A 27,277-nucleotide genomic window follows, 5' to 3' on the forward strand; every position below is an offset into this window, starting at 1 on the left:
AGGCCTTCGAACCGTTTTATTGTCCGGGACCGACCGGAGCGGGGCGGGGTGCGATGGGGCTCCGGGGCGGTGATGGAGCTCCAGGGATGTGATGGAGCTCTGAGCATGTGCTGGAGCTCCAGGGCGGTGATGGAGCTCTAAGGCACTGATGGAGTTCTGGGGATGTGATGGAGTTCTGGAGTGGTGATGGAGCTCTGAGCACATGATGGAGCTCCAGGGATGTGCTGAAGCTCTGAGCATGGGATGGAGCTCCAAGGCACTGATGGAGTTCTGGGGATGTGATGGAGTTCTGAGTACGTGATGGAGCTCTGAGCATGTGATGGAGCTCCAAGGTGCTGATGGAGTTCTGGGATGGTGATGGAGCTCTGAGCATGGGATGGAGCTCCAGGGATGTGCTGAAGCTCTGAGCATGTGATGGAGCTGTGGGCGCAGCCATGGGGCTCCCCCAGACTCCTGCATGCCCGTGTCCATGAGGACTGTGCCAGCCGGTGTGCAGGGGTGTCCCGCGGGGCAGTGGCAGCGCTGGGCAGGGTCAGGGGCAGTGCCCACGGTCAGCACTCCTCGTCAGCCATGTCCAGGATGCTGCTCAGCAGCATGGTGAAGGTGGGGCGCTCCTCAGGCTTCTGTGGGGCAAAAGGGGGGCCTAGCTGGAACACGAGTCTGCCTCAGCCATGGCCTGGGGATGCTGTCACCCCACCAGGGTGGCTGGAGGCGTCAACAGGGGTGGAAGGCACTCACCTCGTGCCAGCAGCTGTACATGATGGCACAGACCCACTCACCTCGTGCCAGCAGCTGTACATGATGGCACAGACCCACTCACCTCGTGCCAGCAGCTGTACATGATGGCACAGACCCACTCACCTCGTGCCAGCAGCTGTACATGATGGTGTAGACCCGCTCCGAGGCCGCCTGCGGCCGGTACAGGCGCAGGCCTTGGATGACGTGCTCGGTTGTCTCGCTGTTGTTAAACCTCTCGTAAGGCATCTTTCCCAGCGAGTAAACTTCCCACATCAGGACGCCTGTTGGGGGGAACAGCATGGAGAGCTCATGGCATTGGAGCACCTGTGCCTGCACCTGGTTTGCAGAGGAGTTCCCAACCTCCAAACCAGCAATGCTGTGCCCTTACCAAAGGACCAGACGTCAGACTTGCTGCTGAACTTGCTGTACAGCAGCACTTCAGGAGGAGACCACCGCACTGGGAACTTGGACCCCATGGAGCTCGTGTACTCATCATCCAGCACATACCTGCAGCAGGAAAATGGATCAGGGTGCCTCAGCTGGATTTCACATTTCCCTCCTTCCCACAAGCTCAAAGGAATGGGCAGCTCAGGATGACCAGAGGCTGCAGCTCTGCACGGGTTTCAGCAGTAAGTGCGTGTTAGCCAGGATTGCAGAAGAGATTTGCTGACATGGAAGCACAGCAAAAAGGGGATGTGGAGAGAAAGCTGCAACCAGGAGATTTGGGGGTGGGAAAGAAGATACAGAGAGAGAGGGGGGAAAGGGCCAGGGAAAGTAAGAAAGGGATGGTGGAAAGTGGAGAGGCAGAAGGTTGAGCCAAGCAGATGGAATGGGAAGACAATAGTAAAGCGGAGCTGGAGGGTGGTGGGGACAAAGACTAAAGTGTAGAATTGATGGAAGGAGGAGATGGAGTACTGAGACAGGAAAGCAACACAGACACGTCTACCAGACCTGGAAAGACCAAAATCTGACACTTTCACAATTCCTTGGTCATTCACCAGACAGTTTCGAGCAGCCTGTGAATGCAGAGGTGGAGGCAGTTACTTCTACCTGCTCTTGTCTCTCCCGTCCCCCTGTAGCAGGTGAACTTCATCTTATCCCCACCTACCAAATACTTCTCCACACCTTTTCCTGCAAGTTTACCTGGACTGGGGTAAGCTAGAAAGCCCTCAGCAGAGAGCAACTGAGGCCTCCAAGCATCCTTATTTATCAATGTAGGGGCAATTTCCCCAGTGGGATTTTGCCTGAACAAAGCAGCCAGAGCCCTACCAGGTCTCTGTGCAGGAACTGCTTGGATTCCAGGTACTCCATAGCTTCACAGACATCCTTGCACATCTCCAGCATCTGGGCGGGCTGGAAGCGCTGCCGTGTTTCCCTCAGGAAGTTCAGGAGGCAGCCATTGGCCATGTACTCGGTGATGATGAAGATGGGACGTTGCTTAGTGCAGACCCCATAGAGCTGCACCAGCTTCTCGTGAGACAGGTTCCTGCGTTAGGGACAAAGGCAATTCTGAGCATCTAGAAAGCCAGGGAGCAAAGGAAGTGAATAAAGAGAGTTTGGAAAGGGAAGGTGTTTCTGGCTCAGCTGACAGTGGCAAACCTCACAAAGGAATCAGCTCAAAATCAGTGGGATCTTGGATGCATTTTGCAGAGTATGGGACTGCCCAAGATTGTCCCTCCACACCTCCCAGGAGTGCAGCCATTCTGGCAAGGAGCATCCAGCACTGCCCTGCGTGGTGCTCACCACTTACATCATGACTTTGGCTTCATCAATGAACTCATCCTCTGACATGGAGCCCTCCCTGATCATCTTGATGGCAACGTTGTACTGGCCTCTCCATTTCCCATATTTCACCACTCCAAACTGCCCCGTCCCCAGTTCCTTCAGGAAGGTCAGATCCTTGGGGTCAATCTCCCACGAGCCTAGGACAAGAGAGTGAGGGTAATGTGGGTACAGGTGACCTCCCTGCACGGTGCTCCCAGTCAGCCAATCTAGCAAGCCCAAGAAAAGCTCACAGGTATTTGCTGCCTGAAAAATCATCCACAAAATCCACAACATCTGAGACCTGTAACTCCAGGGGATGGGTGCAAGGAAGCTTGTGGAGTCTTTTGGTCAATACTGTCACCAGAGGGCAGTTGGGAAGTGGTTCCTGGGAAAGCTATGAGCTGTGGGACAGTCAGGATCCCAGCCTGGGAAGGCTGCTGCCAGCAGAAACAAACCCTTTAACCAGGGAACTGTGAGGTAGCCCAGGCTGGCTTACCATAGCCAAGGCCAGCTGTGGAAGGAGCATTTTTCTTGTGCTGAGACACGGGGTACTTCAGTCTGGATATGAGCCCTGAAACACAGCAGCAGAGAATGCCACATTCCAGCAGGGAACACAACTCCTGCCTTTGGCACAGGAAGGTGGGGATACCATGGTGCCAGAGCAAACACTGCTGGCTTCACTGTGTCTCCAGAGCACTGACCTGCAGAGTTGTGCTGGTGGTAGGTGATGAGCTCTGGGATGCTGTTGAAGAGGTGTTTTTCTGCCAGGTAATACTGATTCTGGGGGGTGCAGCAGACAACATAGTGGCGGATTGTGCCTTGGGGGTCTCTGGAGAGAGAGAACATGAGGTCAGTGCCATGGGGAGGAGAGGCAGAGGGTGAGGGGTGTCTGGAGGGGCCCTCTGAGGGAGGAACAAGCTGTTTTCAGAGGCACTTACGCAGAGGACTTGGCATAGACAGAGACAGTGTATTTCCCTGTCTTGCTGGTGGAATCTCGGACAATGAAGCCTCCTTCCTTACCCTAAAACAGAAAGGGGAAAGGGCACTGGGTGTTTGTGGGGACTGTGTGTGACTGTAACAGGCAAAACTTGAAGTGAGTGAAGATCACATGACTGGAGAGGATGCAGGGAGTCAGAGGAATCCTATTTCCAATTCCTGCATGGGAGGCAATCTCCTGAAGTGGCTGCCTGGAGGAGCTCACACTGGGATAGGGAAGGTTCCTGGGGCTGTTGGGGCAACACTCCTCTCCCAGAAAAGCCAGGGTTGGTCCCATGCTGGACACAATGTGAGAACAGCCCATGGAGGGCTGGTGTAGAACAGACCCAGCCTCAGGAGGCAGCACTTACCTCCTGTTTCAGCAGTTGCTCTGCTTGGCTCCGAGTGATATTCTTTGAGTACCACCTGGAACAGGGACACAGCCATCAGAGAGATCTCCACAGCCACCTCTGTCCCCAGCCAGGACAGGCAGTGCAGAGAGCAGGGCAGGGATGGCTGCCAGGGGCTGGAGGCTGTCAGGGGATGTGGAAGAGGGAGAATGACCCAGCCAGGCTGGGCTCACGAGCTGTGGAGGGGAACAACCAAATGGAAAATGTCTCCAACCAAGTGCAACTCGCCAGGTGCCTGTGCCCTCTCTTACTCAAAGATCTCCAGGGAATTTCTGGTTTCAGTCACGTAGTTGCTGGGGATGTATCCTTCCCTCCTGCAGAGAAAAGGGCTGGTCACACTCTGATGGAAGAGGCCAAGAGGAAAGGATATTCCTGTCTCAGGAGGCTGATAGAAATGGGCTCAAAAACTTTGGTGCAAACCCATCTGGGAAGAACTGACACCACAGCTGGTTTCAGCCTCCTCCCCCTCCTCCCCAGGGCAGCCCACAGGTGGGCAGGCAGCCTCTCCTCACCCATGGGGTGCCCAATAGGTGTGTTTGCCCACCAGTGCCTGAGCACCACGGCCATGGGCAGTGGGAGCTCTCACCCGTTCTTGTCAAGGGCTTTCCACCAGGGCAGGTGGCTCTCCTCCAGGATGAAGTACTCCTCGCCCTTGTGCAGCTGCAGGTCCTGGGCGTTCATTGGCTCGTAGTTGTAGAGGGCCACCACCTTCTTCCTCTCCCCTGCTGTGCTGGGGGCTGGCTCGGGAGGCAGAGGCTTCATCACCATCTTCCCACAGGGAGAGGGAGAGCATGGGACACAGTCAGGCTGGCACACACACCACGTGAGACCCTTCCCAGGCCTGGGAGGGCAGTGGTCTCAGGCAAGGTCAGTGCAGTGTTTGTCTCAGCTCCCATGTATCTCTACCAGAACACCCATTTCCTCTCTCTGGACTTTTTATCAAAATATTTTTCCCCATCTCCACAGAAAGGTAAGTGTTTTCTCTTTACCTTTTGGCTTAACTTGTGACTCCTCCAGCCTACATCAGGGCTTTAATCTCTCTGGGAAACCTTAGGGTTGAGATCATTTGACTTCCCTAAAGGCCTTTGGGCTCCATCCCCTGCTTCAAGCTCCTTCTCCCTTAGGTCACCATCTTGACCTCCCTCCCCAGAACAGAGTCCTGCCTGTATGTCTCTGAGCAGTCCTTGAACATTTTGGCTTTTGCCAGGGAGATCTTTTCTCCAGCACTGTGTGGAGCAAACCCTGGCATTGGCCTTTACCTGGTCCTCCTCAGGAGTTGGGGGAAGGGGCTTCTTTGTCTTGCGATGCGACCGCCCGACTTTTAAACCTTCGGAACAGAGGAGGGGCTGAGGTGAGAAAAGACCCCTGGCTCTGTGTGCAGTGCTCCCCAGGGCAGGGGGATGAGGCAGTGGGAGGGTGCCTGGTGTCTTACTGCCATTCCTGCTCTCCAGAATCTGGCAGCCCATGGCGTTCTTGGCTGTCTGGGAGCAGCACAGGTACTGCCCATCGATCCAGAAGCAGGGGTGGTACTTCTGCACCAGGTCGCTGTTGTACCGAATCACTGTGGCAGAGGAGGGAAGATGTGTGAGAGCCAGGGCTGTGTCCCCAGCCTCCTGCAAGAGCTCTCTGCTCCCTCAGTGCAAGTGGTCAGCTGCATTAAATCATTTCCTCTCAGCTGTGCTGCAGTCCCCTGAGCCCTGATGTTCAGGTTTTCCCCAGCTTACCACTCTTCTTTCAGTGCTGAGGCTGTGCAATCCCTGTGCCACAGGGAAGGGCCAGGCTTGGATGTCAGATCCAAGCTTTTGAGCAGCTCTGCAAAAGGGCTTGGAGCCAGTCACAGAAGGACCTGGCCCTTCTGCCAGCCAAAATATCCAATAACCCCCAGGCTGCTCTGGCCCATGGTTCACAGCTCTTTTGAGCCTCTTTTTTCCCATAAGTGGGGTAGGAGGCCAGTGCTGTGCCTGGCTTTTCCATGGGAAGAGGAGGGCACTGCCACCACTCTGTGCCTGCTCAGAGACTTCCCTGGCAGGGAGAATATTCCCTTGCCAGGCAGGCTGACCAGCTTCCTCACACTTCTCCCCAGGTTAGAGGGACAACTGGATGTGCCAAAACACTGCCAACAGCCTGGGGCTGGCCCAGCAGCTGCACAGGCTGCAGAGAGCCTGTTCTCTGGTGGAGTAAGAGGAGGACATCCTGTCAGCAAAAAGGCAGCATTTTCTCTCCTTTCCCTGTGGATTCTACACTGGCTTGAGCTGGCAGAGCAACCCTCCTCCCTCAGCAGGGAAGTGGGGAGAGGACTGGCTGCTCTGCTGGGGCTCCTGTGAGATAACCGACTTCCCCGTTATCAGCCTGCCCCTCTTCCGCCCCGCTCGAGCCAACTTCCCCGTGTCAACTCAAGCAGCTGATCCCACCCTGCCAGCACAAAGCCACAGAAACACACACACACATGTGCCAGGAGGCACACACAGGCAGCTCCAGCAGATTTTGGGTGGTTGGAGCCCCTTGGCACAGTGCTGCTGGAACACACTTGAGGAGGGAGCACCCACCCAGCTGAGCATTAGCTCAGCATCACTGAGGAAGTCTTGAGGTGGTTTGGGGATGATACTCCCTGGCTCCCAGCAGGCTTGTGGTCCATGTTTCCTAAAGCACTGGGCACCCAACCCTCACATGTCAAGGCAGCACAGCTGTATGGCCACATCTGCTATTTCCTCTTGCCCTCAATGATGTCTGAGCCTGCTTGAGCTGCTTTGGAGCAGGTTTGTGAGAAGGCAAGGAGCCTCAGCTGTGCTGCTGCAGAGGGTGACAGCATTCACCTGCCCCAGGCAGGATCAGCTTGCTCTTCCTTCCTCAGCCATGGGACAGGTACCCATGAGCCAGGCAGCCCTGGGAGGCTGCACTGAGGGTCAGGCACAGGCACAGCTGTGCCCTGCTGGTTCCCCAGGGAGCTGCAGAGCCCCCGCACTCACCGCTCTTCAGCTGATGGATCCAGCGCTTGCGCAGCTCCTCCGTCGGGGAGAAGATGTACAGGGGCCCCTCGTCATAGACCACCTGCAGGAACATTCAGCTCAGCGCCGCGGGCAGGGCTCTCAGGCAGGCACGGGCGGAGCCGAGCCTTGTGGCCACCCCGAGCCAGCCCCGCCGGTGTCTGCTGGCCCCGCTCGGTGCTCGCGGGACCATGACAAAGAGGTTAAAAATAAGCCCCCTCCCCCGAGACTTTCCACTTCCTTCTCTGACTTTCGGTGTGCCTGGGTGCCAGCAGGGCAGGCAGCTGGGCTGGGGGCTGAGTGTGCAGCCAGCATCCCTCCAGCATCAGCCAGGGACTGAAAGGGGCAGGACAGAGCCCAGAAGCAGGTTTCCATCTTAACCAGAGCTGGCTCGGGGCTCAAACAGGCTCAGCTGGCTGTCCCAGCAGTGTGGACAGCAGCAGAGTGTCTCCAAGCAGCTGAGTGACACCTGGCACCAGGGCAGTGATGCCATGTTTGACCCCAGGCCCCTGTGGGGTCCTTCCCTCAGGACCTGCCCCAGGCAGAGTGGACCAGCAAAGAGGGTGCAGTGAAAACTCACCTGGAAGGGGTAGGGGAACCGTTCGATGATTGAGATCTGCTCCATGTTGTTGTAATCCTCCCCTTTCCTCTGGAAGAGAGATGCAAAGATGGATGCTGGCATCCTTTTACTCAGCTGCTGGCATCTCCTCTGAAGCAGGCCCACAGCTTTTGGCATCCCCTTGTTCTGCATCAAGCTATACCCCTGGTATGGTGTGGACAGAGCCCCCCATGCCAAGCAGGGCTGTCCCCCACTGCCACCACCCCAGGGACCCTCCTCACCGGGACCTGTCGCTCAGGGGGAGGGTTGTTTTCAGGTGCCACTGTCTCCACACAGGTGATCTTCTCAATGTCCACAGAGCCCTTCTTGCTGCCCCGGCGCTGCAAGAGACAGTCTTGGTTCAAATAGCCACCAAGTGGAGACCTGGAGAGACTCAAACCAGCCCCTCTCCCTGTCCAACCACCCCCTGGGCTACGTGCTGGCAAGGGACAGCTGTGACCCCTGGACACTGGCCCAGCCCCTGTGGCTGCAGACTCACCCCCCGCTCAAAGTCATACTCGTAGTAGGACAGCTTGCTCTCTGTCAGCAGGAACAGGCGCTTCTTGAAGTTGAGGGGAGATGTTTTCTTCTTCTGCTGCGAGCGCTTCAGGAAGATGCTCTCCAGGATGACACTGGCCATGTCAACCCCTGGTGTTCCCCGGCTGTGCTCACAGGCTGGCTGTGGGTAAGACAATGCTGACACGGTGTTTGCTCAGCCCAAAACCTGCTGGACCTCACTCAGTGCACTCTGCCCCTCGCCCCAAGGGCAGACAGGGGGTGCTGGGACCCCCACAGCGGGGGGAAGCAGCCACAGAGGGGTGAGGGCAGGTCAGTGTGGGTTGTTGGTGATGTGACGTCTCCCACACCAAACTGCAGACCAAGCCACCACCCGGATGGCTCCTTCTCCTGCTGAAGAGGCCCCCACGATATGCAAGATGGACAGAGAGCTGGAGACAGAGAGAAACGGGGGAAGCTCGGAGCCCCGGGGAGGAGCGGGGCGGCTGTGACACCCTGCAGGAGCTCCTCCCCTCGGGCTCTGTGCATGTGAGCCTGTGTGGGCCCGTTTCCTCCTGCCCCACCGCAGCCTCTCCGTGCTGGGGATGTGCTGACTTGGCAGCGTGCAAGGGCTGGTCACGGGAGACCAGTCCCTAAAAAGCTGTGGGTAGGGCCTGGCCCTGAAAAGCCACAGTGCTGCCAAGAGCACGGAGTAGCCCCAAAGTCATCCTTCTCCTGTGTGTCCACAGAACCTGCAGGAGTGCAGGGATGGAGCTCAACTCCCCTTCCTCCCCTCTGAGCAGCACTTGTCAGTGGCCAGGCTTGAAGGGCTGCCTCCAGCCAGCAGGCAGAGGGGTTAAATCCTCCCCCAGCCAGCAGCAAAGCTCCCCTGAGCCTCTCCAGGGAAGGGCAGTGCAGGAACGGGCTCATGAGAGCCCTGCATCCCACTGCTGCCCAGCCTTTAGGGACTGGAAATTTCCCTGGCCCATTTCCATGCTGTACTCAGAACTGTGACCCCCAGGTGGGCCCAGCACCCCCAGAGCCACGTGGCTGGAGCTGTGGGCTGTGACCAGCACCTGACTGCAGTCTGAGAGCTGATGGGTGAGCTGTGTGCAGCCCCTGCTCCCCTGAGCTGGGAGCCCCTGGAGCCCAGCTCCTGTCTCCTGCCTGACCACCTACAGTCCCTGCTTCCCCTTCACCCTCACCTTGTTCCCCTTTTTCCTCCTATAAGCACAGCTTTGGAAAGTAACCTGGGAGAAGCTGTTTTTCTCCCCTGCTCCCCACAGCCCATCTCCTCAGGGGGAGGCTCAGAGGTAGACCAGAAACAGGGGTTCAGCCCCCATTCCCCAGCTGAGTATTCCATCCATTCACCACACACAGGAGATGGGCATTGGCTCACTCACAACACGGTCAGGTGGGGAACAAAGATGCCAGGACGCAATCCCACACACTGTGCCTCCCTCCAGGGCAAGCCCCAGCTTGGGGACAAGGAGCAGAGGTGTCCTCCCATCTGCTGGCAATGCCCAGACCCTCCCAGCACAGCCCCTGCTGTTGCAGTACTGACCCTGCACCACAGCACCCAGAGAGGCTGGGGACAAGCAGGATTCCCTCTGCCAGGCTTCCCTCTTCCCTCCCTGTTCCTCTTATGGCTCAGACCTTCCCAGCTTGTTTGGGTGGTCAAAAAAAGCCCAACTTAAAAAATTAGTCATTTTGGAGTCTTTTGGAACAAACAGCAGTGTGCTGACTGAGGCCTCAGGAGGAGGGATCTGGGGTCCCTGCAGGTGGCTGGTGTGCCCCCCCTGACCCCCAGACTGCTGGCAGGTGGTGGATGAGCCCAGAGTGACCCTAGAACCACCCTGTAGCCCTGAGCCTCATTTTCCCTCCTTATCAAGTGTGGCTGCTGATCCTGCGTCCCAAGAGCAGGAGGGTCCCACTGCCCTCCATGGCACAGACACAGGGCTGAGCACAGGGGCCCTGGGCTCCATCCCATCCCAGCTACAGTGCCAGCTCCCTGGAGCTTTACCTGCAGTCACAGCAGCGGGGTCATGGCCAGCAGTGCCAGGCAGGTGGGACACGTCCTCACTGTGTCCTCTGGATGGAACTGCCAGAGGGGAAAGGACAATGAGTGCCTCAGAGGCCTGTTGTGCCCCATCATGGCACAGCCTCCCTGTCCTCAGCGGGGCCACCAGACCCACTGTGTCCCTGTGGGTGCCCCGCAGGGCTCAGCCCCACAGCCAGCACTGCTGTGCGGTGACAGCAGTGATGAGTGGGTGTGTGGGAGCATGTCCTGTGTCCCCCCCTCCAGCCAGTGTGACTTCCTGCCATGCTCACACCTCTGCCCAGCGTGCTCTGAGACCACCACCAGCCTGGCACATGCTGCTGGCCTCATGCAACCGCGCAGTGTCCCACCATGGTCCCAGGGCCACCCCTCCTGCACAGGCAAGCTCTGGTGTGGGGCTGGCATGCCTGGGACAAGAGGGAAGGGTGACAGAGTGACAAACTTCACACCCTCATGTTAACTTCACAGCCCTCATGTTTCAGGTTCAGCGCTGAGGGTGTCAAAAACCATAGGTGGGAAGGACAGAGGGGGAAACCTGCATGGGAGAGACTTGAGAGCAAAGGCAGAGCTGCGCCCCAGCAGTGCCCACTGCGGAAAGCACAGGTGAGCAATGGCCAAAGACACTGGCACAGCCCCAACCCTGCTCTTGGCAGCCTTGGCAGCTCACACCACTGTGATTCCCTGCTCCAGGCCAGCCTGCAGCCCCTGGCACCCCCTCTACCTGCCTCCACCCCACAGCCCCGGCCGGGTGACAGGGTCAGGTGCCACCCGCTTGGAACTGGCCAGGCTGTGGGACCAGGCAGAGCCCTGCCCTGCCCGCTGGGCTCACCCGCCCCGTGTGCGCTGTGCCCAGCACGGCTCCCCTGCCCTCACGGAGCCCAGCAGAGGTGTGAGGCCACCGGCACAGCCACATGGAGCCTCCCGCCACCCCGGCTGCCCCTCAGGCACATCAGCAGGGCCCATCGGTGCCCAGGAGCCCGAGGCAGCGCTGCCCTCCATGGCTCCCGGTCCCTCACTCACCGCCCGTGCCGCCGCCGCTCCGGCCCGCCGGGCCCGCCGCGCCCACCCGGCCGCTCGGGGTGCCTGTGGCGGCAGGGACCCGCAGAGACGGCAGGGTGCGCAGGGAGGAAGGACGGGGCCGGCCAACCCCACCCTTTCGGTTCCCCTTTTTTCGTTTTGTGACTCAAAGGCAGCGTTTGTGTTTCCTCCTGCAGACAGCCGGGTCATTGCCATGGGGGCGCCAGGCCGGGAGCCTGCCCCGGGCCCTGGGCAGTGCTGGGTGTTGGATGAGTTGGATGTTGCCCCAAAACGGGTTCTTTCACCCGATGGAGCTGATCCCCACATAGAAACAAGGTATTTTTATTTAGAGTTCTGTGTGGAAAGAGGTTTTGGTGGTAAATTCACAAAGCCAGCAGAGTGACTATCAAAAGCTTTTACTGTTTAAACGTTTTAGCAAATGAAAACATTAATCTTCATTGGCTACATTAATCTTCATTAGCTACATTACATCATTCATTAGTATGCTATCTTGTAATGTTAATTGATTCTCTCAATTCCTTTATTAATTAGGCCACATGTTCAATCTTCACTTGGGTCAGTGGGTTTCTTGGATTGGTGGTCCAGAGTTGGTGCTGTGATCTGGAATCTCTCTTATCCACTCAGCTCTGATTCAGCACAGTTGTTGAGTTAGCTTTGCTAGTTGCATCCTTGTCTTGAGAGTTCTGCCAACTGCTCTTGTGCTCCTAAATTCTGCATTCTTTGTAAATGGTAAATCCTTCTTCCCAAGCCTTGTTAACTTCCACCCAGGTCTGAGATCTCTGAAACGTGTCAAGCCCTAAACCTTAACAATGAACTCTTGACACACAGTTTGTGTTTCAAACACCTGGATGTCACCTGTACCGGCAGACCCCACAGTTCCCACCCCTCACAGCCCCGTCCCACACCCACCCTCCCGCCCATGGCTGCTCTCCTCCCGCCGCCAGGGGGCGCCGTGCCCTGCGCGCCCCTGCGCGCTCCTCTCTATGGTCCCCAGCTCATTCACTTCCGCTTCCGGTCAGCTCCTCCTCTCCGGGCCGCCGCCGCCAAAATGGTGAGTGCCGGGGCTGGGCCGGGCTCCATCCGCCGCCATCCGCCCCGCGGCTGCGCCGGGCCGGGTTCCCTCCGCTGCCATGGGTGCGTGCTGGGCGGCCAGGCCGGTGCCGGGGCTTACCCATCCCCGGATGGCAGCGCAGGGCCCGAGGGAAGGGGGAGGGCGGGAGCGGGGCGTTGGGAGCGGGATGTGGCGTATGCGCAGCGGCCGTGACCGGCTTCTCTCCTTCTCCTTCAGGTGAACGTGCCGAAAACCCGCCGGACGTACTGCAAGAAGTGCGGGAAGCACCAGCCGCACAAGGTCACGCAGTACAAGAAGGGGAAGGACTCGCTCTACGCGCAGGGTGAGCCCGGGCTCGCTCCGGGCCCAGGGGAGCTGAGTGCGGGCCGGGTGTGGCGTGCCCTGCACGGCTGGTGTACATTGGGAACATTTGTATGGCTGGGGAGGACAGCTTGGCCTAAAGGATGTGCTGTACAATAAAGGGAACTATAAAAATGTGAGAAAGGGAGAAAGACTAAGGACGTGTCAGCCCAAGGCGGTTTCAGATGGTTGTCGTATAGAAATGTTTAACTAATTAGGGAATGTGCTCTGGGTAAATCTAGCTGGCTGTGAAAGCGCAACTGGAGCCCAGGCTGGCCAGCCCGAGGGAGAGCCCTGCTGTGAGTTTAAAATGTGAAAGAAAGTGAATCCAGTGGTAGCTCTGCCAGTACTGATGTGGATTAATTATGCGAATATCACCTGAACAGGACTGTATAAATATTTTAAACCCTTTGTGTGCTGGCTTTGAGGAATTAACATGAATCACTCTTTGCACAGAACTCTGAACTAATCAAGTGCCTAGACCTTGTGTGTCTGTTGGGCGCACAGTGAGGGGAAGGTTCCACTTTTGGGGACAGCACAAGAGCCGTGGCACTGGTTCTGCTGGGCTGTACTGGGATTTAGGCAGTGCCAGCTGTGCCTGGAGCATCTCCTCGGTTGTTGCCTGACCAGAGCTGTTTTCCCCACAGGAAAAAGGCGCTATGATCGGAAGCAGAGCGGGTACGGGGGCCAGACAAAGCCCATCTTCCGTAAAAAGGTGAGTGAGTTTGCTCCTCAGGAACAGGAACTTCCCTGGCAGCCCATGCCCAGCTGAGGGAGGTTCCTCATTCTCTGCTCTGCTGTGAAGGGCAGTGCTGTGCTGGCACTGCAGGTGTCCCCTCCTCATCACAGAATGCCTTGGGTTGGAAGGGACCATCGTATTCCAGCCCCCTGCCATGGCAGGACCACCTTCCACTGTCCCAGCCTGGCCTTGGACACTGCCAGGGATCCAGGGGCAGCCACAGCTTCTCTGGGTAACCTGTGCAAGGGCCACCCCACCCTCGCAGGGAGGAATTTCTTCCTACTCTGTCAGTGTGAAGCCATTTCCCACTGCCCTGTCACTCTGTGCTGGTGTAAAATCCTCCATCTCCCTTGTAAGCTCTCATCAAGAACACAGCTTGTCTCCTTGCTGTGCTGTCTCATGGAGATGCTCCTCATTTGCAGGGTGACTTGGGCTGTGTTTGCAGAGCATGTTCTCAGCTTTGGTGCTGCAGGGGAGTGGGATATTTGCAGTGAAAGGAACGTTTCCTTCACTGCTTGCCCCAGGGGAAGGGCTTGCCAAAGGGAAAGGAGCTGTCTGCTTGGTTGGTGTGGTATTTACAGCAGGGAAGCAAACCCCAGTGGGTGGGTTTGTTACTTTGTGTGAATTATTTAGTTGTGCTCATAATGCTGCTTGGCTCCTTGCTGGGAAGCCCTGGTGTCATGCTGGAGGTGCACAGGAAGCCTTCCAGCAAGAAGGAAAAGTGAGGCAGCAGGTTTCAAGTTGACTTTGTGCCAGGAAGTGGGGAGACCTCACAGAAAATGCTTCTGCAAGCAGGGTACACCAAGCAGCTGCACTGCTGGCACTCTCTACCTGTACATTGCAATTCTCATTTCTGTTTTTTCCCAGTCAGCATTGTATGGATGCTTGGCTGAGGTTTTTAGCTGCTGGTTACAGCCCTGTCCAGCTGCTACAGCAGCCTCCCACCTTTGGATTCTCCCCTCTGCAGTCTTTTAGGTTCTATCCAGCTTCTGAGTAGCTGCAGGTCTGCACTGAGCCTGTTGTGTCACTGCTCCTTCAGAGAAATTTGCCAGTGGTGTTGCTTCCAGGTGTTTCTTCTGTCCAATTTTCTTCTGGATTTCTCTTGAGCATTGCTGGTCTGTGCTTCCACACTGTAAAAGTGTGAATTTCTTGCTCTGCTCAGTGGAACAGATTTCTCCAGCATGGCTGATCCCTGCAGGAACCAGCCCTGCCCCACTGAATGCTTTTGCCAGTGCCCTTTTTGTGAAGATACCAATCCACTTCACTCCTGTACTGATCCTTTTCAGTGGAGGGAGCCTACCTGTGTTTGTACTCTCTCTCTGTGCTTTGGGAACAAACTGAATGTTCAGGAGAGCAGGGAACAAGCTTTCCCTGAGAGTTTGTCTGCTTGGGGATGTGTGGTTCATTGAAACACTCTGCTCCTCCTCCCAGGCCAAGACCACCAAGAAGATTGTGCTGAGGCTGGAGTGTGTGGAGCCCAACTGCAGGTCCAAGAGGATGCTGGCAATTAAGAGGTGCAAGCACTTTGAGCTGGGAGGAGACAAGAAGAGAAAGGTGAGTTTGTATTCTGTGAGTGGCTGAGAAAGGGGGGCAATACTCAGTGGTGAATAAACTCACTCTTGTCTCTTGTTTCTTACAGGGCCAGGTGATCCAGTTCTGAGCATCGTCCTGCTCATCGTTACGGACCGTATTAAAGTAATTAGATTGATCCCTTGCTTTTCTTAATGTGTTTTCTCTTGGGGTGGGAGCTGCGAGTACATCAGCTCAGCAGGGAGCTTGCAAAACCATTTAACAGAGCAGTTTTTAACCTGGCTTTTAAAAATTCCCTGCCAGTAGCTGGTATCTCTTTACTGTGTTTCCAAGAGGTGTTCTGTAATGAGTGCCAGTGACTTCTGTGCATGAACATGGTGCAGGCTCATTGATGAACTCCCCTGAACAGCCCCTGCACTTGGCTGTAGGCCCCTTTTTACAGACAGCTGTACTGCCCTGAGCAGCAAAGGCCTTGGAGCAGCCAGTGGGTTTGATACCTGCACCATTAAGCAGGTCCCTAACTAGGTAATGAGGCAGGTGCCATTAGCTGTGGCAGCTCAGAGAGGTGGGGGACAGCTCCATGCCTGTGGTTGCCCCTGGCACATGGTGTAACAGGTCTCAGCTGCCTTCCCCTGTGCCAACTGCTGCTGCCTCCCCTTTGCATCTTCCTTGAAGGAAGAAGACCAAGCACAGCAGTGAAGTTTCAAATGGGCAACAAGCAGAGTGTGGTAGATTGTGGGGACAGCCTCCAGGACAGCTTAGTTCCCCTTAGAGAGGAACATTTCTGTGAGTAGGAAGTCTGCTGTTAGCAGGTGCTGGGAATGCAATGCAGAGTTCACCCTTACGGGCAACTTCTTGTAGTGAAAATGGAGCTGGAGGATGGGCAGATGCCTCTTCACATCTTCCTCATGATTGAGAGCACTCAGTTACTGAGCTGTAAGGGAATCTGTGGTTTTGCGCATTTAAATATTGGCTGATGTGATGGCATTGTCAGATTTGTGTAGGCAGTGGTGGCATTGGCCTGTGGGGTGGACCGTACAGCTGTATTACATCAGTTTCACTGACTGCTGTTTCTGGTTACAAATGTCACAAAAACTTACATGACTGGAACAAACTGGCCTGTTTTCTAAATCATTATTTAATTTCAGATACCATGCTGTACTCTTGTACACTGCAAGTAAGAAAAAGCTTAGATTTTAAAGGGATTTTAATCAAAGTGCTTAATCACAGAAGAACAAATCAAGAAATCCTGATTGTATTGTAATCAGAAGATAATATATTTGCACATGATGTTTGCTTAAGTGATTATTCATCTCCTGTCTTGGAGAGCCCATGTTATTCAACCTAAAGGCTGCTGCCAGCAGTGGGAAGCAAGCACTCAGGGATTTCTGGGAGGCAGGATTCATGGAGCAAGGGGACTCCAGTGGCCATAGGAAGGGGTAGAGAGGGAGTTGTCATCTAAAGGGAAGTGACAGCCACTGGTGAGAGATTCCTGGAGTGAGGGGAAACTCAAAAACTTGAGTCCTAAGGCCTGATAGCAGCTGTCAAGGAAGTTGCTGAGAAGTGCAACGGTTCATGTCAGTCCCTGAGTTGTCAGAAGATGGAAGTGCCATGTCCATGCTCTGAGTCAAGTGTTTGGTTTCTTTAGTGGGGATGGAAGCAGCTTTTCTTGGACTGTGTGTCCTGGTCTGGAAAAGAGAGCAAGGTGGCCAAGGTACGTTTCCCTATTGTCCCTAAAATGCTCCAGGACAGCTGTAAGGTGCTGCCTGTGCATCCCTTGCCTTTCCTTGCTCGGTAGTGGCAGTGGGTGTAAACAGGAGCTGCCGCCCTGCTGGAGCCCTTCCCGCCCCTTGGAGGAGGAGCTGGGTGAGATGCCAGGGAAAGGGGCCCTGCTCTGCTTTCACCCTTTCTCTGTCACCTCTTGATGATGGAGTGATGGCAATTTGTCACATTCAGCGGAAGGTTCAGATAATGAATGCCTGAGAAGAAAGGCACCTGCTTGGAAGAAGGAGAACAATTTCCTGCCTCAAGTTCAAACAGAGCCTAAGGCTTAGGAAAAGATTGTCTTTGTGCTGCCTATAGTGGCAGGACTTTGAGCAGCACGGTGCCTGTGGGGTTCACCTCCAGGCTCAGGGAGGACATCCAGCTGTACACACCACAGTCCCTGCTGGCTGGCAGCACCTGTTGGATGGAGCAGGCTGGGTTGCAGGCCAGCCCATTGCCGAGGAAGGTGAGGGAGAAGGTGAATTTCTGGGGCCCTCCAATCTCCTGCTGGTTCAGCACTGCCACAGCGTAGGCTCGGTCAGACAGGGGCCGCTCCCACAGCTGAAAGTTCTTGTCCTGCCAAGGAGAAAACAAAACAAACCCAGGGCTGTGGGAGGGCTGAAGTGGTGATCTTCATGCCTGTCTGTTCCAGCAGGCTTCAGGAACACATAGGCTCCTTTCCCAAACTCTGAGCACCTCTCCATCCCTCCCTGCCCCCCTCCTGCTGTACCTTGAAAAGCTGGTATCCCTGCTTGCCCAGGGGGTCCTGGTTGATGGCAATCACCTCTTTGTTCTGGAGCAGCCACTTGGCCTCGGGGCTGATGTGCCGCAGGTCGTTGGACATGAACAGGGGGGCGGCCATGATGGCCCACATGGCCATCTGAGTCACCGACTGGTCCCAGCTCAGCCCAAAGTTTCCAATCACCAGCTATGACAAGCAAACAAAAAGGGCCTGGTAACACTAACTGCTGGGGACAATCTGGGCCACCAGCACCAGGAAATCACAGGGTGGGACCTCTCTTTGGAGCCTGGCTAGATAGGCTGAGGGCCAGGAGCAGGACCAGCCGGTTGGGAAAAGCAAGGCCTGACTGCGTGGCAGTTTAGGATGAGTCCCTGCTGGAAGTGAAGGGAACTCTTTAAGTGGCTAGGCAGTGTTTGAGAATGCTTTTGGATTCAGATTCTTGCAGTGGTGGCACCCAGGGGTTTTCACTGTGGTGGGACATCAGCACTTTGGAGACTGTCCCCCAATGCCACACCTGTGTCCTGAGCTGGTGCTGCTTGTGGAGGCTGCATGACACAAAGATGGTGCTTCCTTGGTAGCACCCAGAGCTGCAGTTCTCTTTCCCTTTCCACCCTGGACCTTCTCACCAAGATCCTGATCCTAAGGTCCCATCAGAGCCCTTCCCCTCTCCAGTTTCTCCCCCAGTTCTCTCCCCTCCCATTCTTAGCCCACAGCTGAGGGAAGGTTTTTTTGCTGATGCTTCAAGTGGGGTGGTTGCTGCTGTACTTGCCATGTCAGGATCATTCCAGCCCCCTGGCCCAGCTATCTTCACAATCGTGTCCTGGTGAAGTGCTGTCCAGTCTAAGATACTCTTGATGCTGCTCCAGGAGTCATAGACATCATAGAAGTTCCTCCAGTGGTTGCAGTACTGTTTGATCTCCGTGTAATTGGGCTGCCAGAACAATGAGTGTGATTAGACAGAGCACCTGGCTGTACAACAGGAGTGTCAACAAGGCTAGACTGGACCAGAGGTAGCTTGGGGGAGAACCAGGGGAGAACCTTCCATCACCAGCTATCTGAATGATGCAGTGCATGTTGATTCCCTTGGATGCTTTGTGCCCAGTAACTCCACTCTGACATGGTCTAGACAACACTATTGCTCCCCTTGGGAGAACAGTTGTGACCACCAGCTCTGTTACAAAATTCCTTCCCAATTTTACTGAAGGTGTGACAAGGCCCGTGGGATCAAACTGTAATATCCCAGTAATTATTGCTATTTCTTGGGTTTACACCCTTTCATGAGTAATGCATTTAATTCCAGGTGTGGGTGGAGGGCAGTGTGTCAATCCCAGACCCTGGCTGGCAGAAATTTGTCACTGAACAATGTGGGGGATGTCACAAAGCCTCTCTGGTGGTCCCCAGAGCTGTCTGTAAGGCTGAGCCTGCAGCACTGTGTCCAGGAGGAATTGCCCTGAGCTATCTGCTAGGCTGTGTGTCTGCACTGCCAGTGGTTTGCTGCTTGGCTCCTTGGAGAGAGGAAGCAGATGGATGCTGTGGTTTTTTTGGCATGCTCCATCTGGGCTGTGCTTTCATGCTGCAGAATCCTACTGCTTCAGTAATGCTTCAAGGCTCTGGAAGAAGAGGTTTTTTCTTCCATTTTACAGCCTTGTTCTCTGTCAGAACAGAGAGCAGCAAGTTTCTCAGGGTGCTGTTTTGCAATGTTAAATGTTCTTCTCTTCCCACTTGAGCCCCAGGATAAACCTTGCAGGCACTCCTTACCTGCTGCACAGGCCTGAGGTAGAAAGGCCACTCACAGGAGTACACAATGCTTCTTCCAGTCCTGTTCAGGGCCACAGACATGCGCCTGTACCCTAGAGGAAGAGCACAGACAGAGCTTACACAACCTCCCTGGTCACACAGCAGAACTAAGACAATGTCACAGGTTCAGGTTTCAGTTCAACTCTTGCAAAATTAAGATTGAACACATTTTTGTGGTTGAGACACCACAGGGGGAACAGGAGAATTTAAAGTCTGCAGCTGGTCACCTGCCTCCCAGGGACAGGAGCTTTGCTTGGGCAGGCTGTTGCTCCAAGACTGCTGATCCCTTTGTACATACAGCCAGTGGAAGAGGTTAAAAGCATTCCTGTATGCCATTTTTCCTCTAGATAGCCAGGAAACACGAGTCAGTATCTATCAGGCAGTGCAGCTTTGCTGGGTGATGTAGGAGTAGGTTCTCACGAGGCCCTTGCGCCATATGGACTGGGCAGGAATGCAAGAGCTCGAGTTTTTCCTGTCCTTGTCCCTAAACAGCCCTGTTCAGTCCCTTCCAATTGGCAGAGAGGGAATGAAAAGTCTGTTCTCTCCTCTGGAACTGCTTTGTATCTGGGTTACACATATGATCCAGCAGGAGCTCTCAGCTCAGCTGTCACTCAGGGTGCTGAGCTGTGCTCCTGTCTGTGGCAGTTGGCATATGCCCCACCATCTGGCTCTGATGGCATTGTCACTTGGGCAGGTTCTCCCTGCCAGGCAGAGACAGGACTTTGTGCAGGGCTCCTGCTGTCAAATGTGGTGGTGCAGACTGTGCCAGCAGTCAGAGAGCATAGTCAAGAGGAAAAAGCTTTCTAAGTTAAAGTATTCTTCTCATAAATCCACTCCTGTGGCACTGGGATTTGCCTGTGCTTCAGAAGAGGCTTGTGGCCAAGTTGCCTGAGGACAGGGAGCTGCTGAGCTTTCAGCCTTTGTGCAAATCACTTCTGAAGTGGTATTTACACTGGTGTGCTTTAAGAGGAAAACCCCAGTAGGATTTTTATGCCATAATTCCCTTCATTTTTATCTGTTAAAAGCCCTCCTAACTGCTCCTTTAGTGGCTGACACAATCTTTTCTAGCTTCAGGCTGATTCACATTGACAAGGCCCCACCACAGGGATTGAGGGTTAAGTGTGTGAGATGCTCTGGGCTCTGCAGTACAGGCCCTGGAGAAGGGCAGCCTGTGCTAAGAGCTGAGGGAGCACAGCCCTCCCAGAGCCCACAGCTGATGGGTCTGTGCTCAGCCCGATCCAGGCTCTGGGCTCACAGCTCCTTTTCTGAGCTGAGTTTGAAGGACAGCTCCAGGAGACTGAGCAGGTAAAAACACTTAACACAGCAACACTCAACACCTTGGCCTTGAGAACAGAGCCTCAGATTTGCTTTTGTAAGCAAGTCCCTTAAATGAATATGCTAAGGGAAAATCCCTGGAGCCTGATGCTGGGCCTAGAATTGCTGCTGCCTGCAGAATATTCCCAGCCATGGGAATAGCTGCCTTGAGCCCGTGCCCACCTTCTGCCAGCAGATCCAGTGACTCAGAATTGCAGCCATCAAACTTGAGCAGGTCCACACCCCAGGAAGCAAATGTCTGGGCATCCAGGTCATAGTGGTTGTAGCTGCCAGGGAAGCCAGCACAGGTCTTGCTCCCAACATCGCTGTAGATTCCCAACTTCAGACCCTTGGAGTGAACCTGCAGACAGAAACAGACCCTGGCATGGGGCAGCCTCAAGGCAGGGGGATTTAGGGCAGCGAGGGAAGCAAAACCCCACAGTGGCAGGCAGGGCCTTATCTCAGCAGTGACACCCAGCCAGCCCTCCCCTGCTCCCCGGCCGGGTGACACCGTGCCGCGGTGGCACTCACGTAGTCGGCCAGCTTGCGGATGCCCCCGGGGAAGCGCTTGGGGTCCGCCTGCAGCCTGCCCTGCTTGTCCCGCGTCGGGGCCATCCAGCAGTCGTCGATGCAGATGAACTCGTACCCGGCGTCCCTCCAGCCCTCGGCAGCCATCCTGTCAGCCATCTCCACGAACAGCTGCTCGCTGGCCACGGCACCACCGGCAAAGAAAGCGGAGAACGTCTGCTGTGAACCACCGGCACAGCCGCGGGCACAGCGGGCGGGGGCAGCGCGGGGAGGGCACAGCGGCTGCCGGAGCACTGGGCCGGCTACCCAGGAAGGCACAGCGGCTGTCGGGCACCGGGCCGGCTGTCCGGTACCCAGGAAGGCACAGCGGCTGTCGGGCACCGGGCCGGCTGTCCGGTACCCAGGAAGGCACAGCGGCTGCCGGGGACTGGCTCTCCGCTACCCGGGAAGGCACAGCGGCTGTCGGGCACCGGGCCGGCTGTCCGTGACTGCGCTGCCCCGTGCTCCCCGTGCCCCTGCGGCGGTACCTGACGCAGCGGCGCGGCTCGGCGGCGCAGTCAGTGGCGCAGAGGAAGCGCTCCCAGTGCAGCCAGCCCATGGGCGGTGTCCGCGCCAGGCCGTTGTCCAGCGCCAGCGCCGCCGCCACCGCGGCCACCGCCGCCGCGACCCAGCGCAGCATCCACCGTGCCGCCGCCATCGCCCCGCCGCGCCGCCGACTGCCGCTGATTGACAGCCCGCATGCCCAATCCTCAGGGAGTCGGCGGGCAGGGCTGACCGTGGAACCAATCGCCTCGCGGCACCGCCCGCCCCTCCGCCAATCCCGGGCTGCGAGGCTCGCAGCGGCCCGCCCCCTATCGCGGGTCAGGTGTGGCGGTGTCACGTGACCGGTGTGAGGAGCCCATGGCGGCGCGGTCGGGCTGTGCCGGAGCTGCTGCCCGGAGGTGCCGGGGAAGCCGCGCCCGGGGCGGCACCGGCCCTGTGCAGGGGCCCAGCTGGCCGAGAGACCGCTGGCACCCGGCCGGTACCGCAATAAAGTGGACCAGGGCCAGGGCAGTGTTTGTCCCCCTGTGCTCGGCACTGCTGAAGCCACACCCGGACCCAGCTCTGGCCCCTCAGCTCAGGAGGGATGTGGAGCTGCTGAAGGAATAAAGCTGGGGAAGGGTCTGGGGCACAAATCCCGTGAGGAGAGGCTGAGGGAGGTGTGGGGGCTCAGCCTGGAGGAAAGGAGGCTCAGGGGGATCCTTATGGCTCTGCACAACTCCCTGGCAGGAGGGGGAGCCGGGTGGGGACAGGCTCTGCTCCCGGGGAACAGGGACGGATCTCAGGGACAGGGTCACAGGACAGGATCTCAGGGACAGGATCTCAGGGACAGGGTCACAGGGACGGGATCTCAGGGACAGGGTCACAGGGACAGGATCTCAGGCTGTGCCGGGGGAGGTTCAGGGTGCACATCTGCAGTAATTTCTTCGCAGAAAGGGTGAATGGGCTGCCCAGCGAAGTGGATTCACTGTCCCTGGAGGTGTTCAAGGACTGGACATGACAGTCAGTGCCATGCTCTGGTTTGCATAGGTTAGACTCAATCTCAGAGATCTTTTCCAACCTCAGTGATTCTGTGTGCTCAGCAGCGCGGGGGCTGCCTGAGGGGCTGGGGGCTGCTGTGGGTGCAGGTTGTGGGTCTGTGTGTGTTCTGTCAGTACAGGGTCCTGAGGAAGAGAGGTTGTACCCCATGGGCTCAGGACTTGGTTTTGCCCCCCCCCATTCCCCCCCCACCCCGCATGTTTTCTTCATAATTTCAGGGTATGTATAACTATGCATCACACTCTCTGCCCCATCAGACAGTCCATGAAATATAGGATAGTCCACATGATATGTTATGCCTCTCCATCAAAACCCCAAACATTATCTCCCAAACGAATGGTATTTGAACAGTCACCCCCCAGATACATTCTTGTTTCAGGTCTGCTTCACAAAAACTTTGTGAGAAGCTCGTGAATGAGCCCTCCTCCCGAGCACCTCTCCCTGTGCTCTTTGATCAGATCCAGCCTGATCCACAGTGTGGATTATGGCCAGGCTGTTTGCTGCCTCTCTGCTTCCTTGTGTTGACTCTGTGCTGTTGAATCCAGTCTGTTTCTGCTTGGGATACTTGGGCCCATCCAGATCTTTGCAATCAAAGGTTTTGGTCTCTCTTCAACAAGTTCAGCCACAAGAATAAGTCATGGTCACTGGGCATCACCCCATTTGCACCAGTTACATGTGACTGCTATGAGAACCTCTGGAAAGGGGCAGTGCTGGTGTCAGCAGGACCCGGAGAGCTGCAAAGGGCACCTGTGTGCCAGCCAGCATCTCTGAGCTGAGCCCTGCATTCCATCCCTGTTTTTGCAGGACTGACACAGCCATGAGCAGCCTTGGTAGCACGTGTGGCCTGTCAAGGAGTCTGGAGGCTCCTGCTGCCAAGGCACAGTGGGAAATGGGATGTGAGGAGCCAGGTCTCCCCCTGGACCAGCCCTGGAGCCCCCTGGAGCTCTTGTGGGTCCCACCAGGGCAGGAGGAGGGGCAGGATGGGAGCACAGCAGGGCACAGCAGGGCACAGAGCTCAGGGTGCCACCGAGGCAGCTCGCTAGGTGTCCTCCCATCCCTGCTCTGCCACAGCCAGGGAACAAAAGCTCCTCAGAGCCCGCGGGCTGATAATCACTCCTTGTTTCATGCTGGGGTCCTCCCCCTGTCCCTCGGGGAGCTGAAGCGCAGAGATCTCTCAAAGTGGGGCAAAACAAGACACTCTGGGGGCTGGAAAACCTCCTGGCTTTGTTTTCTCTTGTGCTGAATGATTCTCCAGGGCTGGGCAGTTATCCCCTACTGCCAGAGCTTGGATGCTGCAGGGCTGATCCCTGCTGCTCTCTGTGCCCCAGCGCTCCCTCACTGCTGCTTCCCAGGTGTCCTGCCTGTCCCCAGGAGAACCTGGCACCCCACACCCCTTGGGATGGGAGTTCTGGGGTGCAGTGTGGGCTGCATGTGCTGGCTGGTGTCCCGAGGGTGGGGCAGGCTGGTCCCCAAGCCGTGCTGTGGGGTGGTGCTGTGGGGTTTGGTGTTCACAGGGGTTCCAGGATGAGGGAAGAGATGAGAATCTTGACTCCATGTTTCAGAAAGCTTGATTTATTATTTTATGATATGTATTATATTAAAACTATACTAAAAGAATAGAAGAAATGATTTCATCAGAAAGAATGGAATAGAAGAGGAATGATAACAAAGGCTTGTGGCTGACTAAGACAGTCTGGATAGCTGGACTGTGGTTGGCCATTAATTAGAAACAACCAATGAGACCAATCACAGATGCACCTGTTGCATTCCACAGCAGCAGATAACCATTGTTTACATTTTGTTCCTGAGGCCTCTCAGATTCTCAGGAGAAAAAAAACCCCAGGAAAGGATTTTTCATAAAAGGTGTCTGTGACAGTTTGGCAGGGCCATGGTGCAGCCCCTCAGAGCAGCTGGAGGTGACAGGCTGTGGTGTGATGCCACAGCTGGAGTGGCAGGGGATGCTCTGTTGGGGGGACAGCTCTTGCAGGGCTGTGCTGAAGGCTGGGGTGCTGGCACAGCCACACTGCCAGAGCACCCTGCACCTGTGCCAGCAGGCTCCTGTGCCATGGAGTTCCTGTTACGGCCCTGTGCCCGTGGCATGGCCAATCCCAGCAGGGCACAATGCCAGTCCAGCTCCTGGTGATTTCCTCTTGTGTCCATTTTCCCACTTGTGTCCATTTTCCCCCTTGTAAAGGGGCAGCCCTGGCCTGCTCAGGGCTGCCTGGGTGATTTTTGGAGCTTTCTATTTTCTTTAAAAGAATTCAGGCCATGTGCAAAGGTTGCTCAGAGCCCCAGAAGAGCTGTCACCTGTTCCTGGCACTGCCCTGGCCTTGGGGCTGGGATCAGCTGGCACAGGCTGTCCTGCAGGCACAGCTTTGTGCACAGGATGCTTTGCTGAACCTCTGGCACTTGGAGCTGCCCCACAGGAGCTCCAGGCTGGGGATGTGGGGAGAGGCCCTGGTGAGGGAGAGGGGGGGAAGGGAAGGTTTGACACCCTGATGCTGCCAGGGACAGCAGCAGAGCTCAGTGCCAGCAGGGTCAGGCTGCCTGTGGTTGTGGGGCAGGGGCCAGGCTGGCATGTCACTGCAGTGCCCAGCCCAAGGCACATTTCCTTGGCCCCACATGGTCCCTTGGGGCTGGCAAGGGGCTGAGCTGTCCCCAACCTGTGTGTGTGTGCTCCTGGCCCTGCTGCAAGCAGGAGCTGGGAAGCTGCCGGTGCTGCTGATGCTCATTTTGCTGTCTGGGAGTTCCATTAACCTGGTGTTAACTTCACTAACTTCCTTTTAAACCAGCAATTAACTTGGCCATGGCTGTTGGTGCTGTGCCCATAGCTGCTGTCTGTGGTGACTGGGGTGCACCACCAATGAACAGCCTTGAACAGGAAATAAAAAACTGATTCTGTCCAAAGACTGTGGGCTTTGCTGAGGGGCTGAGCCACCTGGGCTGGTCCCTGGCCATGCTGTGAGAGGACATGGGGCTCAGAACCCCCATCCCAAGATGTGAGGCACCCACTGGAGCTTTGTGCTGGAGGGCAGTGGCAGCCCTGCAGCTGTGAGGGTGTCCCAGTGACTCCCAGTTCAAACTGGGCTGCTGGGAGCACCAAGGGCAGGGCCTGAGTGCTGCTCCCGACTCTGAAGCTGCCCCCAGGGACACTGAACCACAGATACCTGCAGAGCCATGGGGTGGTGCTGCCCTTATGCCTTTCCAAGTGTGATGCCAGAAATGAGCTCCCCTTGCTCGAGCAGTGCCTGGGACCTGGGGGCTTTGGCTTGGGAGGGATGTGTTGGGTTTTTACATTTTTCTTTTTTTTTGGTAATTCCTGGAGCTGAATGGCTCAGGGCTGACTGCATTGTTTGTCTCCAAACAGACACTGAGTGCTCAGATGTGATGTCCTGACTCCAGAGCAGGGAGTGAAGGAACTGGGACACCGTACTCATGTGAAATACCTCACAGGTCTCCCTTTGGCTGTGTCCTCTCTCAATTTGGGGTGGGAACAGCAGCAAGACCCCGGGGAAGCTTCATTTGTCCCACCTAAAGAGCAACCCCAGCCCCAAAGCAGCGTGGTGCAGCTTGCTTTCTCTCCTCCCTGCCCCAGAAGGGCGATGGGGCTGCGAGGTACCAACAGAGCTGCTCTGTGAGACTTGGCCGGGAGCACAGAGGGAGATTGATGTTTGCTCGGGCGCTCAGCCCTCAGCTGCGGGCTCTGCCCACCCCTGCACCATCTGGGGACAAAAGCCCCGGCCCCGGGTGGCACTGCAGGGCTGGCGTAAGCCCCCCAGGACAGCTGGCAGCTCTGTAAGCTTGGCTCCTGCCCAGGGAGCCGAGTGAAGGGGCTGAGGGGCCACGCAGGGAGGTTTGCTTGGGGATGCTGCACATGCTCGGGTGTCTGAGCTCCACCACAGAGCTGGGACCCCCCAGCTCCGCCTCATCTTGGCTCCTGTCCCCTGGCCAAGCCTAGGTGGGTGAAAAGGGCTGGGGTGACTGTGGGGAGCACCCACAGAGCTGGGTGGGGACAGAAAGTGAGGAGGTTTGGGGCTGACGGCTTGCAGGGGGCTCCTGCCCAGCACTCCTGGCATCTCCCACATGGGAGTTAAATGTGACAGTGATCAGTTGTGTCAGAAAAATCACCCGTGCAGAGTAATGATATCTGTATGGGTATAATGGTGGGTCAGTACTCCTGTCCCCACAGGGCATTGTGCCCTTGTCCCCTCCCCACGCTGTGAGTGGGAGCTGGCTGCAGTGTTCTTGGCAGAGACAAATCCCCAGCACACAGCACGAAAATCCCAGAAAGGTTTATTTGCGTAGGAAGATCGATGCTGTTTAAAAACCCACCACTGCAGGAGGCTGGCATGGCCACCCAGTGCCTGTGGCTGCTGCTCAGACACTGGTACCTCCCTGATTGGCACTGCCTCGGGTGCTGGGGAGCCCAGGGTGCCTCCAAATGGGGCTCCCCAAAGCAAGTCTGGCCTGGACACACAGTGGGAACCCATAGGGAGCCCCATGGCAGGGGGGGCATGCACGGGGCTGGCAATGGGATGGAGCTGGCTCAGCCTGTCCTTGTGGGTCCCTCTGTCCCCTCGTGGGGTGGCCTGGGGCCAGTTCTCTGCTTGCCCCATCTGTGGAATGGGTGCATGTGGCTGAGCACTCTGTGGGGCTCAGGGGACGGTGCTGCCAGTCAGTCCTGCGAGGAAGAGGGGGATGAGTGGTGCCTGAGGAGCCAGGCCAGGGATCATGGCAGGGGGTTCTGCCTGGGTCTGGTGTCAGAAGGCAGTGCTGGCCTCCTGGCCATGTCCCCCTGCCATGGCAGGTGGGT

At 56.5% G+C, this 27,277-nt stretch overlaps 3 protein-coding genes across 3 annotated transcripts; 1 reads left to right on the top strand and 2 right to left on the bottom strand.

Annotated features, from left to right (window-relative positions):
• Positions 1-2: 2 nt before the first annotated feature.
• On the bottom strand, positions 3-8,296 carry BTK (Bruton tyrosine kinase). The gene is made up of 18 exons (XM_059482857.1): positions 7,969-8,296; positions 7,712-7,810; positions 7,452-7,520; positions 6,854-6,935; positions 5,320-5,448; positions 5,147-5,214; positions 4,474-4,655; positions 4,139-4,201; positions 3,849-3,903; positions 3,441-3,523; positions 3,204-3,331; positions 2,999-3,073; positions 2,489-2,660; positions 2,008-2,224; positions 1,690-1,754; positions 1,127-1,245; positions 862-1,019; positions 3-623 (listed from the first exon to the last, which is right to left on the bottom strand). Exons 1-18 carry the CDS (start codon positions 8,107-8,109, stop codon positions 552-554), a joined length of 1,977 nt encoding a protein of 658 aa, XP_059338840.1. The 5' UTR covers positions 8,110-8,296; the 3' UTR covers positions 3-551.
• Positions 8,297-12,071: 3,775 nt separating this feature from the next.
• On the top strand, positions 12,072-14,919 carry RPL36A (ribosomal protein L36a). Its single transcript, XM_059483204.1, has 5 exons — positions 12,072-12,112; positions 12,350-12,455; positions 13,120-13,187; positions 14,643-14,765; positions 14,851-14,919. The coding sequence occupies exons 1-5, from the start codon at positions 12,110-12,112 to the stop codon at positions 14,869-14,871; spliced, it is 321 nt and encodes a 106-aa protein (XP_059339187.1). The 5' UTR covers positions 12,072-12,109; the 3' UTR covers positions 14,872-14,919.
• A 739-nt stretch (positions 14,920-15,658) lies between these two features.
• Positions 15,659-21,583, bottom strand: GLA (galactosidase alpha). The gene is made up of 7 exons (XM_059483203.1): positions 21,414-21,583; positions 20,890-21,064; positions 20,542-20,719; positions 19,006-19,097; positions 18,017-18,178; positions 17,236-17,433; positions 15,659-17,081 (listed from the first exon to the last, which is right to left on the bottom strand). The coding sequence occupies exons 1-7, from the start codon at positions 21,581-21,583 to the stop codon at positions 16,818-16,820; spliced, it is 1,239 nt and encodes a 412-aa protein (XP_059339186.1). The 3' UTR covers positions 15,659-16,817.
• Between the last annotated feature and the right edge of the window lie 5,694 nt (positions 21,584-27,277).

This window comes from Ammospiza nelsoni, chromosome 15, assembly GCF_027579445.1.
Source record: "Ammospiza nelsoni isolate bAmmNel1 chromosome 15, bAmmNel1.pri, whole genome shotgun sequence".
Classification (NCBI taxonomy): Eukaryota; Metazoa; Chordata; class Aves; order Passeriformes; family Passerellidae; genus Ammospiza; species Ammospiza nelsoni.